The 16,102-nt window shown below is 45.8% G+C and overlaps 1 protein-coding gene across 1 annotated transcript; it reads right to left on the bottom strand.

Moving 5' to 3' along the window:
- Nucleotides 1–2,185: 2,185 nt before the first annotated feature.
- On the bottom strand, nucleotides 2,186–14,550 carry ANGEL1 (angel homolog 1). The gene is made up of 10 exons (XM_084287707.1): nucleotides 14,429–14,550; nucleotides 12,750–13,349; nucleotides 12,013–12,239; nucleotides 11,371–11,440; nucleotides 10,167–10,600; nucleotides 9,333–9,459; nucleotides 8,391–8,501; nucleotides 7,558–7,627; nucleotides 6,947–7,110; nucleotides 2,186–6,115 (listed from the first exon to the last, which is right to left on the bottom strand). The coding sequence occupies exons 1-10, from the start codon at nucleotides 14,490–14,492 to the stop codon at nucleotides 5,946–5,948; spliced, it is 2,037 nt and encodes a 678-aa protein (XP_084143833.1). The 5' UTR covers nucleotides 14,493–14,550; the 3' UTR covers nucleotides 2,186–5,945.
- Nucleotides 14,551–16,102: the final 1,552 nt, after the last annotated feature.

The raw sequence follows: 16,102 nt of genomic DNA, 5'->3' as shown, positions 1-16,102 counted from the left end.
AAACAGAAGGTGGCTTCTTGCTCCATGTTCTCCTGTTACTGATCTTTAAGCATTTAGTAAATGCTTGAAGACTGAAGTGGTGCAATTTCTATAAACCTATTTCAAATGCTTGTTTGAAAATACCCTCTGCCCCATGTCTTACAGATTTCACTAAAAATTAGGTAACTCTTGAAATCTCTGTAGACACATGGGTCAGGTTGCTTGCTAGACAAAGGAGTGAAAGAGGCAGAACTTGGATACAGCTGAGATTAAAATGAGACTTTCTGCTCACTCTTAGGTCAAACTTTCCCCCTGATACTGACAGTTCCTGCAATTCTAGGTTTTTAAGTCAGAGATTACACTACTGGGACCTCACTGAAAAACCTTTGTTGGGGAAAAGATACACAGTAATTTAAAAAAAATAAATAAAAAAAGTCAGCTACTATGCTGAGAAACCCAAGACTGCAAAACTTAAAGATCTCACATGCATAGAAGCATATAGAAATCCATTTGTGAGAAGGTGGGACTATGCCTTAAGAGCACTATCCATGCAGGGACTGCAGGAGTACGGAAAGCAAAGGAACATGACATGCTGTAGCTAGCAGTCCATTAGAGACTTAATTAAAATAGTTGAGTTGGCTTTCCTGATTTATATTTTTATTTTGGCAGAGTGATTTCTACCCTAACTCCAACCTCTTTTTTTTTTTTTTTTTTTTGAGGGCCAGGGAAGGAGAATAGCTTTAGGATAACAACTGCATTTGACTCCCAGTGCAGGAGCAACACCTGAAAGTGCACAGTAACTAAATAAACTTAAGGCTGCTGTAGAAAGCTTTTCATCCACAAAGAGAAAAAGCAATGCGGACTAAAAAAAAAGAAGTAAGTAACATTGCTAAGGCTTGATGTCAAGTCTTTTTTTTTGTGTATAAAAGGAAAGACTGCATGGAACAAATGCATCTTTTGTTGTAGTACATGCCAGCTTCTAGCCCAGTCTTTTACCCATTTGTCACCTCAGCACCTTGAAAGTTGCTCTGTGTGTCTAACCAAAGTTAAGAAGAGTTTTCCAGCTCCACTATACAGCATTCCTATTCCCTCAGAGCACAAGAATGTGCAGGCTCAAACTGAAGTAAATAAATAAAAGGGAAAAGAGCTTCAAGACTACAACGAATTTTCAGTGGAAGCTGGCAGATAACTTACCATAACAGGAGAAGCCAAACTTGTACAACTGACAAAAAGGAAGGAGCTTGAGGCATAACACGCATCTATGTTAGCATTACAGCAGGCAAGTTCGCTGCAGAAACTCAGCATCATGCTTTGAAACATGATGCAGTACCTCCGATGGCAATGATCGGCCAGCTTGTGCGTCTCTATGTGACTGAGACACAAAAAGCACTACAACCAACCCAGGCAGCTACAGTCTGGTAGCGAAGAGGTCACAGACAGCAATTCAATTAACTTGCACCGCGGGAAGCCTACTGAAAGGAGATGGTATCCCACAAAGGCTTGTGCGCTTCTCCTTTATATGAGCCACAAAAAGGCTTCATCTGCATTTGGATGAACCCTAAATGTTTGCACAGTCCTAGCCGTACATTCAGCAAACCTTCATTAGTAAGGTGGTAACAATGGGAGGAAAAATTGCAGTCTAGCAGAGCCCTGACCTGCAGACTGTTTGCTAAGATAATCACTCTCAAAAATCATTAGGGGCCCAACAAGTACCTTGATCTGCTCTTGAAAGAGCATCTCTGAGATGCACAATTTTTCTTGGAGCATCTAGCAGACTCTAGAGAAGAGGAACTACGGTCCTTTGATCTCCTGTGCTTCACAAAGCAGGTGGCACGAAGGGCACTAACAGCAAATCTTGATTTCTTGATTGTTTTTGTTTTTATTTAACAAGAGTTATTCCTATCTAAGTGTTGATTTCAGAGCTCCCATCCCTCCCACTTAACTCTTCAGAGATGAGGGATGGGGAACTCACTATCTTATGGCTTGACACTGTTAAAATGTTGAGTTTATAATACAACTTACCCCTAAAGAATTCACCCATAGCTTCTACATGAAGAAATAAATAAACACCAGTAACTTAGAAAGATAATTGGATCTGGCAGTCATGGGAAAACAGCTGCCAGAAAGACACCTCATAAGGAAAAGGCATAGAGAAAGAAGACCTCAAGCAGCAGCCAAGGTTCATTTATTGACAAAAGGACAGAAATTAGAGCAATTACACTGTTTACCACTCCCCCATCCCACATATTTTGGGGAACTGATTATAAAGGGCATCCTCGTGAAGTGACAAACTTAAGACTCTGAGAAAGCTAAAGAAGTTGGACTTCCATCTAAATGGTGTAATTAATTACAGCCTAGCAGCTGTGGTGCAATTTAAGCTGTTGTCTAGCTAAGATCCTTTGTCAAATCTGTGTTTGCCTCTACAGCTGCATGTCCCTGCAGCTTAGGAGACTGATTATAGGGTAGGTATGCATGCTGCCAGTGGTCTCTGGCATCCCTTTCCCTAAGTACCAATCTCCCTGAGCTCTCTCTACATCACTACTGAGAATATGAGGTAGAACCTACCTCTATAACACCTCTTTCCGATTGTAGATATTCTTGTTCATAACTGTTTACATACCTCTCTGTAATTTATCAGAAAGCCATGTTAATTGCAAATACTCAGACATTTAGGTCAAGAAACAGTGTTAAGAGTCTGGAATCTCTTAATTCTGCTTCCCACCTCCAGTTGCTCATTACCACAGTTTGTTATTATATCACTATGTGATATTCTCAAAGCGTCAGAGCTTTGATTTTGAAAAAAGCATTATTTTCCCCCTACAACTATGTAATAGCTGCCATGTTGGTGGCAGGGACTATTTCCATCCATCCCACCCACAAACTCCCCCTATAGTCTGTAGCCATAGGCACTCACAGGTCTCCCAACTCTGAATTGCTCTAGAGCAGCTATTCTTCTTTCCTGAAACAGGGCAAGTCTGTAGGGTCTACAGCAGAGCTACAGGGACAGTAATCAAAACAACCACAGCAATCAACTGTAATGGTCCTGCATTTCTGCAAGTTTCACCCACAAATGCCCAAGGAAACATACGTGAGCCAAGGCTTTGGGAGCTACAAGATTGAGCTTTCTAATCCTCAGAAAGCAGAAATGGAAGATTTGCAGGCATCGTCCTGGTTTTTTTTAAGCATATGGCTCTATATCCACAGTGTTCAGCAGCTTAACCATTCCAAGTCCATACCATACAATTTCATGTATTGGAAAAAAAAAAAAAAAAAAAGTGTTAGGCTGACCTGTGAAACAGATTTTCCAACAAAATATATCTGGAACCTTAAAGCCTCACAACAGATGCCTTCATGCAAGATACACAGAAGAAAAGTCAAGTCTTTGGTCTAAATGTAATGGAAGAAGCACTTGTAATGCTCAAGCACAGCTCCCTGTGCCTCAACCACATCGTAAAACTGGCAGGGTGCTTGGGCAACCAGCTCATCTGACAGCGTACAGTGCATGTGGGGCAGAGGGGCAGCAGGCCTGTCACACACACACACACACACACACACACCCCTCCCACCCTTCATTACCTGACCATCAGAGCAGGCCAGCAGCTACAACCAAAGCAGAAGGTTAACATTTCAAGTGGCAGCACTATGTGTCACAGTGTTTTTTGTTTTGCTTTTGATGGGTTGTTTTTAAACCTTCAGGGTCTTCCCAGTTTCCCTTTCCAATGTTACCAGCTGGTGGGAGTTATCTGCTACCAGGCTGCTTTCTGGCAACCTGCAAACAGCCTGGCAGAAAAATAAAGTTCCTAGTTGCACAGATTTCCCTTTCCTCCCCTCCTTTCACAAATAAAACCAGTAACAAAATCCAAGTTAAAATACCTACACAAATTAGTGCAACTCTCAAAATAAACCATCCACAGAAACACACAGCTCTGCATCCCTCCCCAGGCACAAGCACACCGGTGTTAGATGAGAGCCATTACCTGTGAAACTTGGGGCAAATAAAGCTGCAAACATACTCACCCCAGATTTCTGTTCACTTATACAGATTCCTACACATTATCCCAGCTGGTACAGCCAAAGCCATCCACACGTCACCAAGCAAATGCCACACCATGTGGCAGGGGCAAGGATATGCAGTTTGTATGCAGTCATATGGGGACAGAACACAGCCCCCACCCCTTGTTCCTGTGACTTACAGAAATCAGCTGTAAAGGATCAGCAGCATTTGGGTTTTTTTTGGAAGAAGGGGAAGGGTTCTTGAATGCAACCCATTTTGCAAGATAACCACTGAGGCTAAATAGACCACCTCTGGGATCCGAGGATGCAATAGGAGACAACAGCTAGAGCTACTTCTTCCCTCTCCTCACCCATCATTACTGTCTTGTGTAGCTAATTCATGTTCTCCTCTTTCATATCCTAGCCAGAAGCACCCTGTTGAGCAAGTCTTCAAAGAGTTTAGCTACCAGGAGCACAAGCTGCTACAGTTACTTTGTTGTTGTTTTTTTTTTTTTTTTCTTAAATTAGAAACATTTTATTTTTCAATAAAGAAAGTAACATTTAAAATATGAAACTCCCCAGTGTGACACAAAAAGAGGAAATGGTATTTAAAGTCTTTTTGTACACTCTCTCAAAAATCTGACTGAGGCAGGACAGGATTTCCCAGCCCCATTTGTGAACAGAATGTTAGAAATGTTTCTGTCAATATTGCTCCCATCTCTTACAGCAAAACTGAGCACCAGAAGTCATGCTGAACTAAGGAATCTGCCCCAGGAACAGGTACAGTTCTGTTGTATTTGTGCTGTCCAGGATACTGATGAGAAAACTACACTAACAGGACATCAAAGGTACACCGGGATCCGAGTGACTGCCTCCAAGGACACAGCCTTCCCTCCCTCCCAACGTCTGTCAAGAGACAGGAGTCAGTCCTATGGGTTCTAACTAAACGTGGCTAGCTCAGAAAGCTGGGAGCCTGGCCCAGCAGGATGCCATAGGTTGGTTTTCTGTCCCAAAAAGCCAAACAGAATAGGAAGGACACAGAAAAAGAAGGGCAAGCGAGAATCTCTTCAGCTCTTCCATTCGATGGCTGTTTCCTCTTTACACGTTCCATTTTCACCTCCCTTTTGGGAGCTGTAGACTCCTGGGGTCGTTACATCTTACAGGACAGTTTTCTTCATCTGACATTCACTGGGATGAGCTTCTCCCCACAAGTTTCCTAGGAACCACTCCAAGACTGCCAGAAAGGAAGGGAGCCTTTCCCAAGGCCTCTAGGCTCTTGCTGTGGATCTAGAGCTCCTGTGGGTGGCTCTGTAGAACCCCTGCCTCCATTCCAAGCAATCCCCTTCCCTGGACCACTAGACACAGTAGGGAGCTTCTTGATGAAAGGGCTCAACTATACATTTTTTTTCTGACGGCAGTGCAGCCCTTATAATTATTAAGTAAAAGCAATTTCTAAGCAGTTAGCAGAACCACTGCTCCCAAAGGACCATGCTCCATAACCTATCACCCAGAAATTAAAAGAAATATTGTTTTGGTGTGCAAAAAAATATTGGTGTATACATGTCCTGCTGCTTTGTAGCAATGAACTGAACAGAAGTGGACAGCATTGCCTATTTCCCCAGTCCCTGAAGATCTTGTCACAGGACAAATAAACATGGGAGTGAGGTTGGTTCCTGCAGCACTAACACATCTGTTAAATGAAGCTGTGGAACACGGATCCCTTTTAGAGATGACAATGCCTGAACATAACCAGAAGCCCACTGGAAGCAGAGTTCAGGTTTGCAGAGACCCACAAAATACCAACACAGGAAGGGCTCCAACTCTTTCATCCCTGGTTTTTATGAGGGTGTAACGGGAGAAAAGGATTCTGAGGGCATGACAAAAATAAGAGTTTTCTTGCAAGCAGGTTGTGCATCCAGAGCCTCAAACCGCTGCGTTCAAAACAGCTTTTCTTTAGGGAAAGGGGACCATCACTAACCCTCTCTGAGGCTGGAGATCTCCAAGCCAAAGCTAGCCAGCAGGCAGAGATGATCAGATGAACAAAAAGGATTTGGTAAGCCATTTGCCATCAACAAGACATCTTCAGAGAGAAGGGAAAGGCGGCCAAGTAGCTTCAGGACTCCATCCCGGTACAGCCTGCGACCTGACAAAGTGGAAAGAAACATCAGCTGAAGGCTGGTGCTGAACATTAGCTCCACAGACTCTCAGAGGGATGCTTGTCAATGGTTTCCGATCCTTTTCCTGATAAAGGAAGACATTCTGCACAAACACTGCATGCACCTTTGGGTCTAGATGTGAAAGCAGTGAGCAACCTGTAATACTGCAATTCAATGGTTTCATTACTGCAATTCAATGGTTTCATATGCTTATCAAGAATATGTTAAATTCAGCAGGCAGTTGCTTACAGTGGAATGAAAGGTGCTTCCTATAAATCCTAGAGATAGCTTCAAATTTTCCCCTTCACTCCTCACTTCCTCCTCAAAGTTGACTCTGACATAATGCAAACCATGTCAGAGGCAGTTCCTGGATGCATTTACATGTAGTCTTTCATTAGACTAACTGTTGTGTCAGGTAGTAGAGAGGTACTGTCACCGTAAGAAGAGTCACCTCCTTCTAAGGACAGTGCGTGGTCACAATCAGACTTAAAGTCCGAGCCTTGAACTTAGGACTCAGCACTGCCTGTTACCAGGAGCACAAGTAGATAGATAGACAAAGGAAGCAGAATGCATTCTGTTCTGGCTTCCTTAGAAGTCTACACGAACCTCCTCTGAGCAGCCTCAGTTTTTCCACACCAAATACTGTCTTCTTAGATACCTGAACAGATATTGCTTCCCCTTTGTGCATCACTTCAAAGTCACACCCTGTAGATCTACCCCAGACCAATGAACTGTTCTGCCCAGCACAGAGCTGCACTGTTATACCTCACAGCCCTCTCCCAATGCCGCAGGTATAACCCCTGCATTGCCGCACTCACCCCCTCTGCTCCCATTTTCCACAGGCTCTGCCGAGTAGAAGATATAATCAACGGTGGCACCAAGTCCCATGGGCATGGTTGTGACCTCTGAGCGTCCCCTCTGTGGCAGGTAGTGGCTGTAGACAGAGGTCAGGTTGAGGCCATGCTGGATAACACCTGAAGACCTGCACATGAACAGCCAGAATTTACCGAGAAAGGAAAGAGGACAATGCAGCGTTCAGTGTTACAGTCACAGCTGAAGTTGGATGTTCCTTTGCTGATGCAACCCTCCAAACCATCTGTGTGTTTGAGAACACATACAGAGAGACAGCCTTCCTGAATTATTCACTCCCCTTGCACTGAAGACAGAGCAGACTACGAACTTACCTTGTCTCCAATACCCTGTCCTGTCTATGCCCTTCATTCTTGGCCTCACCGACCCAATGCTGACAGGACAGCGCCCAGTTACTGGGACAACCCTGGGGGGAGGTGGATCTGGCTGTTCCAGATAGCCCTCCTTACTCTCTTCCACCCGCACATTTATTTCAGTCTTTACTTTAGTCAGATTTTCAGCATTGAGGAAAATGAGACAGGGTTTGAAGAGCAGGACCACTGAAGGTGCACTCAATTACCTTGGGATGAGTGGCTGGAGATCGGGGTCATTCACTACAGCAGCGTGCTTGGGCCAGTATGCAGGGCGGTCTGCAAGAGAGCAGAGAGATTCCAGACAAACCTACATAAATACTGGAAGAGGCTGCTCATCCCAAGTCTGAGAAGTTTCTCCTGAGACCAAACAAATTCTTTTGCCCAAGAAGAGCAATAGCTTCTAGTCAAAGGCACCATACAGGAAAATATTCAAAGGAAATCCCAGTCTAAGACTAACAGGAACATCCTGAGAGCAGATTGCTGCAAACAACTGAAAAGTCATATTCTGTCCTACGAAGGTAAGGACATGTCCCTAAAGCATTTAATACTATCAAAGCCCAGGGTAGTTTAATCTCAAGTTCATTTGCCTTAGCCTACAGCTTACACAAAGGGCAACTAAGAAAGACTGAACAGAAATGGAGAGCAGAAACAGCTATGCCACAAAGCCCAGGGATGCAACAGTGCCTACTGGGTACCAGCATCCAGAGACATTTATGTTGCAGCCATTGTGATGTGATGGTCTTCAGGTTTGTTCTACTGCAACAAAAACCTTGAGGTGGTGAAAAAAATGCCTTTGTCAGAAACAGCCTCCTAAAGAGCCTGAATCTCCGTGCATTTCAAGGAACACAACATTGCAAGACTCACTATACGAGGACAGCAATACTGTCCTCTGAGTTCTCGTGGAATCCATTAATAATCACACAGCCACAAAATGCTACCCTTCCATCTTCGCCTTTTCTCACCAGGCATCACCTCCAATTCCATTTTTCATCAAAATCCAGCTAGGAGAGTCATGAGCTGAAAAATATCGCATTAATACCTGGTTTAGCATCTGTCACACCTTCCAAGAGGACTAGTTGTGGTGGTCGTTCACAGGCAATATCACAAAAATGGAACTGGAGCAGGAAGTCCCGGCTGTACTTACGTCTGCCTGCAGACAGAAATATAATTGAAGGGAATAAAGTGTCTGCAGCAAAGCCACATCTACAGGGGACATCTACATACTACTGAGACCTCTTTAGTTTGAGATTTTTGAGCCCAAGCACCTTTATGCCATGAGAATCACTTAATCTAAACACACATCACAGCAGGTATATTGGTGTAGAAGAACAGAGCATTTAGCTAACGCATCCATCATGATTAGACAAATTAAGGATGTCCTTTCTGAAACTCTAGGTCCTAAGCTCAAAGGACTTTTAGACAGATTGGCTAGCTTGCAACTTGAGAAAACTCAAGTCTGCCTAAAAAGAAAGCACGGTTCTGCAGATCAGGATGAATGCAAGTTTCATAGTCAAGCTTCCAACAAAAGCTGTTTAGCATGGGGTCATTTTTTTTTGAATCCTCGATAGAAACAGTCAGGAACACATTGATTTAAAGCGGGCTCTTGGTGATTTCTTAATAATAGTGTGTAAACACTGCCCAAAACTGCTCATACAAACACATGCAGCTAAAAGCTGTGGCTGCTGAAGATCACTTCCAATTGCACAAAAGCTAAAATGTGGGACTATAAAAGAGGTATGCAGGGCAACCGTTACTTGTAAGGGACCATTCAGCTGTTGACGAGGGAAAGATGCCAGAAATTGGGCTGCTGTGATAGACTCCAGAAAAATTAAATTTAATTCACATATCACAGAAAAGGATAGAAGAGAATCATTGCTGACTGCCTCATGCAACGCATGCCTCAGCTATGCAGAGAGTCAGCAATGCCCACAGACTCCCCAGCCTCAGCAAACTCATGTTCTCAGTTCACACCGGAGCTCACCCTGTTTCTTTGGCTGGCACCGAGTAACATATTGGCAGTTGTCTGTTACACCCAGTGAACACGGCCACAGAGGGGCCACCAGTTTCCGAGAATGCAACTGCTGGGAAAAGTCTTCCTGACCGGACACCTGCAAGGAGGCAAGGAACAGGAGGGGAAATGTCAGTAATATGTAACAGAACTTTTGCAAGTTGCAAGCTGTAGACAATACATGTATACACACTCACCAGGAGCAAAACAGGAGAATGCCCTCATGGAAAGATGTAAAATAAGCCATTTAGAATGTAGTGCAGACATTATAAACCTTCAGCTCTGCAGGATGGATACAGTTAACTAAAATTCTCATGACTGAATATATTTTGCAGACATCCATTACTGAGCTGAAGATTTAGCTCAAAATCCAGTATCACATTTGAATGCGGATACACATTAACAAATTCCCACAGGAGGAGTCTAGCATAGGTCCATTTCATGAGCAAAACTGTTTTCATATCAAACATCTACATAAAATTTCAGTATGTCTCGGTGGAGTTGTACTTGCCTACACTTCTAGTCACCTAGGCACAAACATCCCATAGCAAGGGAGAACCAGGACCTGAAATTAAGTGTCTGTTATCGCTGGTTTGCCTCTAGAGAAACCAAAAAAGGTGAGTTGGAAACAGCACATGCGTTTGTCTGCTTCTTTCCTCAGCAGCACTTGAGGCATTGAGGATGAGTCCTGAGTAACTAAATTTAATATCGAGACTATTTTCTCACGAGGGAAAGAAATACAGCCATGCATTTCTTCAGCAGCACACAGCAAGAAGCTACACAATCCGAGCTCTGGCTGGCACCTACCTTCCAGGCTGGCATCCCATGATAGGAAAGCTGACCATTCCGGATGAATTTGTAAAGTGGAGAATCAGGCACAGAGTTCAGGTCTCCACACAAGATGACAGGATAGTAGCTGCCTTCGGGAGTTTTTGCAATCTTGTCGATCTCTGCTAGGAGCAAGGCCATCTGGGCAAGTTTGATATCTCCCCGCCGGGGATTGAACAGCACGTGAGTGTTGGCCACGCACAGAGGACTGACTGCCTTCAGATCCAGGCCCTCTGGGAGCAGAGGCTGTAGCAGCAACACCAAGCCCACGTTATCCCGATTGAGGACGTCCAGGCCAGGACGGAAATACTCTATGGGGCTGACGCTGATCAGCTGGAACCTGCTGTCCTTAAAGCACACTGCACAGCCATCGGTCTTTCTCCCAGTTCTCCGTTTATAGAAGCAATCAAAGCCTGGAAAGAAACCATCACGCATTAAAAGCTGATCTGGCCACTACCTTAGGCTCTCCATCACTGGAGAGTTCAGCAAGTCTATGCAGTAGAAGAAGCTCCCACTACAATTTTGGGAGAATGCAATTCAATCTGGGAGACCCATCCAGAAGGATGATTTCTCCAATCCCTACGCAATCCTATCTTGCTAATTTTCACACTGTTTTCTACAACAGAATTTGGCTTAACTACAAAAATCATCCATCACTGGCCAATAAAGCAACCCTACTCGTGAAAACCTGGTTGCTTAGTTACATAACATTTTACATTCCAGGTCAGCATTCCTTAAGGCCTCAGTTCCCACTAGCTATAAGCAATGTTGGGGCACATAACAGGATTCATTACTTGGGAGGCATGGACTCCAACCTCTGCTCCTTTGGGTACAACATTTTGTACAATACAATTGCTCCTTTTGTAATGCCCTGGGCACAGCATTATACCCAATTCTGTCCCAGTAATCGCAGTTTATTATTCACAATCGTGAGTTTTTTCTCTCTTTGTCTGTCTAGGACCCTCTCAATTTTGTTACTCTGATCTGTCAAATAGGAGAAAGATCAGTTAGAAAAGAAAGGGTGAAACTCTAGGCAGACAGCCCAGAAGCAGGGCCAGCAGCTGCTCAGAGAAAAAGGAAGAAGAGTTCTATGAAGACTGAGTGCTTTGAAGACGTTAAGCAGGAAGAACTGCTTGGCCAGTCCCGTGAGTTGGAGGTACAGACACACAAACAGAGGACGTACCCATCTTCTTGAACGTTGGCTCCAGCTGCTCCCAGTAATGGTTCTCTTGCACCTCCTGGAGACACAGAACCTGGAAGGAAGGCAGAGACCTCACTCGCTCCACCAGCATTTGCCAGTTACCTTGTTTTGGGGAAGGAAGGAAGTGCAAAAGTGCACTCACATACTAACCCTGCAAACAAAAAGGCCATCACTGCACCTCTGTCCTGTACTTCCCAGCCAGAGAATGACAACTTTCTGGGTCACATTAGCTTACCACTCAGTTATCCAGTGATGAGGTGAAAGATCCTTCATCACACCAATAGAGAAAGTCACGAAATCCTCTCCTATGCTGCCCTGCAAGCCTGGTCCTTCTCTCCCAAAAATGCATTACCTCTTCTTCCACTTCTGCTGTTTACTAAGTTAACCCCTGCTTTCAAAGTATTACTAGTTGCTACAGAAACACAGTCCAAACAAAACAGGCACCCAAAAAATATGTACTTGAAGCCTCAATTAATCTCAGAGGAATCAGCACTGAGTTACCAAGTAGCATCTTCCCAGGACTTCCCCCACCACTATTAAACAAACAAACAAACAAGCTGTTAGATCAAACAAGAAGTTAAAATTCTGGTGATACCAATGTGGAAGGGGCTCAGTCATACTCACATCAGGATCCCAGTGCTGGATCTCCTGTAAAATGTTCGGAAGGCGGTAGTCCCAGTTCAGGATGTCCGGATGACAGTGTATGTAAAGATCATGGCCCTGTTCCACCAGGTCCTGGGCCAGGATGTTGTAAGACATGACTCGAAATTCAAAGAGAGGAGGGTTTTTTGAAGCCTGCTCTAGCTCACAAGGCTGGACAGAAAGATCCTCCCAGTCTCTCCATAAAATTTCTATATGCAAGAGACAAAAAAGACAAATTACAGCCATGTTGGGTACCCTCCTGATACTTTTGTTTCCCTGAGACCCAGAATATAGTCAATCACATTCTCTAGGCTTGAGCAAACCCTCACCCACTTTGGGTTTTGGGTGCTTTGTTTGGATTCATTTGTGTATACGTCAATGAGGAAGGGTTAACAGAAGACCAGACTGAGCATACTGAAAAATTCTACCAACTTTTGGGTTCTTTCTGTATTTTTCAGGCACAGGTCCTGGGAAATTAACATATCAATATCCAGACAATCTAGAAGCACTGAGATTACTAGCTGAAAGCAGCCCTGCCTCAGCAAAAACTTACTTTGTAGCTTTCAGTAGCAGATCTTGTCAATTCTATACAAACTGATACAATCATTGTGGTACAGCCAGGAAGCCCAGACCCATTCACCTCACCCAGACACTACAACCTAACCAGGTTCCCAACAAATTCCCAACTAAACATTAGATTCAGAGCTGTTGCCACTGACCGTGGTAGGGTACCTCCTCCAGGAGGGGACAAAATTGTACAGTATCCTGAACAGGCCAGGCAGGGGGCTCTGTTGGCACCATCTCTGCACCACCTGCTAAGCTCCATGCCAGCACGGCCGGGTCTTCGTGCTGCCCTCCCACACCGATAGGGGCACAGCCAACCATCTGGTGATCCGTCTGTGGCACCACAGCTGCCCACGGAGCGCTGCCTACTACAGCCACTGTCTTCTCCGCTGGTAATTTTTCCAGTTTAGTCACTGCATGGTCTTGTGGTTCTGAAGAAGCCAAGGCACATAGCTCCGTGAGCTGCTGACCGGCACGCCACGTGACTTCTGGAGCCGAATTCAGGTCGCTAAGGCTACTCATCAATAGCTCTGAACCTTCTAACCAGTCACTAGTGAGTGTAGCTGATACTTTCCCCACTGCTGGAGCACTCTCACTGGCTGGCAGATTCCCTGCTCCTTCTTCCAGCCACTGCTGGAGTAGGGCTTCCTGCTCTTCCTGGACCGAATTTCCTCTGGTTGCAGCAAAGATGCCTTCTATCTGGGTGGACGTGCTCTTCGCCAGAAGCACATTCTTTCGACAGGTAAAGAAAGCATCTGCCATTAAGAAAATAAATTAACATAATACAGATGAAAGGCCTTTCTCACCTTTTTTTATTTTTCCCCAGTGCATTTGCTGTAGCTCAGTGCACTACAACCATTCCGCGTGACAACCCAAACAAGTGACTTCCCTGAAGAAAAGTAGATACAGCCTAAATAACTTACCCTGCCTCTTAATGCTAGGCCACAGTCCAATTCTAGTTATATTAGTCAAAGTCACTGAAATTGTACAGCACAACAATGGCTTTACCAATGCCACAGAGCGCAGTTCTAACTCAGGCAGTGCCACAGCCAGCCGGGTTAAAAGGTGCTGTGGAAATTGTACCTGCTCTCAACAACACATGAAGGTGCAGTCTGTAGAAGTTAGCTGATGGGGTACGTGGGTTACGAAGCTGAGCGCTTGTAGATGACCACTTGGAGCAAGTGTCTTTCCAGGGATTCAGTGAAAACGGTAAGGTAAGAGGCCTTGAAGTAGTTATTTAAAATATGAATGTGCTAAAATACTGTTCTGTAATGAATAGGTGAAAAATAAAGAAGCAGAGGGACAGATGTGAACAACTGAAGGCCTTATCAGAGAGAATATACGCACAGAAGGAATCCTGATAAGGATTTAAAAACACCTGATGATTGATATACGATTTAAAAAAAAAATCCCTGCTGTTCATGTGACACTTCTGGATATGCTGATATCAGCGGTGCACAACAGAAAGAGCCGGGGGCTCCTTTCACCTGTATGGCCATCGCAGATGCCGCACTGCTCTCTTGCTACGAATTACACACAAACACTGCTCCCTGCTGCAGACCAGCAACTCCCTTCTCCTCCACATGGCTTTTTTGCTGAGGTTCCCTGCGACAGCCGCCCGGAGCAGTCACACCCGGGGGCCAGCAGCACCTCCGTGCTGCCAGGCCAGGCCCCGCGGGGCGGCTGAGGGCCGGGAAGGCTCCCGAGGAGGCCGCCCCCAGCTCCCCCACACCCGCCCCGCGCCCCAGGGGCAGGCCCCGACACCGCGGGGCGGCTGCGGGGAGCCCCCGGGGCCTCCACGACGCCGCCCCCCGCCCGCCCGGGGCCGCGTTACCTCGCAGGGCCCGGAGGAGCCGCGCGGCCGGCAGCAGCACGTAGCACAGCACCGTGCCGATCATAGCGCCCGCCCGCCCGCCGGGCCCCGCTGAGGCGACGCCACGGCTCGGCCCCGCCTCAGCCCCGGTCTCGCCTCAGCCCCGGCCTCACGGCTCGGCCCCGGCACTCACCGTGCCCGCCCCGGCCCCTCAGCACAACGCCCCGGGACGCGCTGCGGCCTGGCCCGGGCCGGGGGTGGCGGCGTTGGGGCCGGGAGGCGGCGGCCGCCTCACCCCGCAGGCCCGGGGGCGGGTTTCTAAGCGAAAGGTTTCGCCCTCACAGGCTTTCAAAGCTGAGCCTGCCACACGTTGAAACGGGGCAGGTTCAGGGGAAAGGAGAGGTCCCACCTCAAGTGCACCTCTCTCATGTTTTGCTTCCTTCCGCATTTTGCTCTGCGCAACGTCCAAAGGCAAACGGATAAACTGAGCGCCCTTTCAGCTCTTCGCACCAAACACACATATTTACTATTTTATACTAATATACAAAATGGTAAAAGCTAACTCAGCTGAACTACAATTACCTTTAAAAATCACACTTGTTACCTGCTAGGGAGCATTTCAATCCTATACCCTTAATGCTTATACCTCACACTTATTAGAAGCTGATTTCTGCTTCATGTTAATCCTTCTAATATTTTCAGACAAAACCTTTGTGCTGCCTCTGGTGTTTCCCCTTCTTCTTGGGAAAGTCACACAGCACACCTCTGGAGGGTGATCTCACCAGATATCTTCTTCCAAACTCTCTCATCAATGGGCTCTTGCAAGAAATTCAACAAAACACCCATCACCCCTGCCTGCTGTGCCGACCAGTGCTGCCAAACCATGCCCTTGACGGTCACCTGCTGTTGTCTCTCCCGTTATCCTCAAACACTTTCTGTCTCTAACACTGTTTGTGTATTCTGATCAGTACAAAGGGCACCCCCAGCTAGGACCTGAGCTGATGTAATTAAGTACATAAATAATAATCCAGCCAATGTCATTCTAAAATCTGCAGATACACAACCCCACAGATCGTTGTTAGCAAGAAGCACACTGACTACTGCAATGTGGTGCTCTGCTCTGGGGGGTATTTTCAAAGCAAAAAGGCAATAGTGTCTTTTTCAAATAGGCAAAACAATATTTCCAATACCTGCATCCAGAGTTTTACATGGATCACCATGCAGTGGCATCAGAGCACTTTCTTATTTCTGCTTCTTTGAGTTAGGACCAAATGGACCAAATGTGTCATTGAGGGGGAAATTGAGGCACAGAAGCAGTGACCTGTCCCAAAATCCACAGATGTCTCTGGCAAAGCACAGCAATGGACTGTGGTCTCCCATATCCTGCTGTGGGAAGCAAACCTCTGGAAACCATCATTGGTGTCTGCCTAGAGCAGACAATGTTCGCCAGAGGAAAGATATGCGGCAGCAAGGGCAAGTGACCAGAGCATTTAAAACAAGGCTGTTCTGGGAGAGGAAAGATCAAAGAAAGCATCTGAAGGTCCAGCCCAGCCCACATCAGCCTAATTGGACTGGAATGGGAGAAGAACACTGGCCAGAACCACAGACAAGCATCTCGACAGCCACTGTTGTTTGGCCTATGCTAGAGAAAAATATTTACAAACTTTGGCAATAAAATCAAAGCTGACAGCGGTC

The sequence above is a fragment of the Netta rufina genome (genome assembly GCF_964035555.1).
Source record: "Netta rufina genome assembly, chromosome: 5".
In the NCBI taxonomy this organism is placed as follows: domain Eukaryota; kingdom Metazoa; phylum Chordata; class Aves; order Anseriformes; family Anatidae; genus Netta; species Netta rufina.
Note: the sequence above shows the minus strand (reverse complement) of the source record. Positions and strands in the feature narration are given on the sequence as shown.

Bases quoted from the DNA above. Each gene is read 5' to 3' on its own strand.
- ANGEL1 (XM_084287707.1), bottom strand. From the start codon at position 14,492: ATGATCGGCACGGTGCTGTGCTACGTGCTGCTGCCGGCCGCGCGGCTC. The intron at 8,502-9,332 runs GTGAGCTCCGGT...TTCTGTCTGCAG, and splicing joins GTGCCAGCCAAAGAAACAGG to GCAGACGTAAGTACAGCCGG. The intron at 7,111-7,557 runs GTAATTGAGTGC...GTTCATGTGCAG, and splicing joins CTCCAGCCACTCATCCCAAG to GTCTTCAGGTGTTATCCAGC.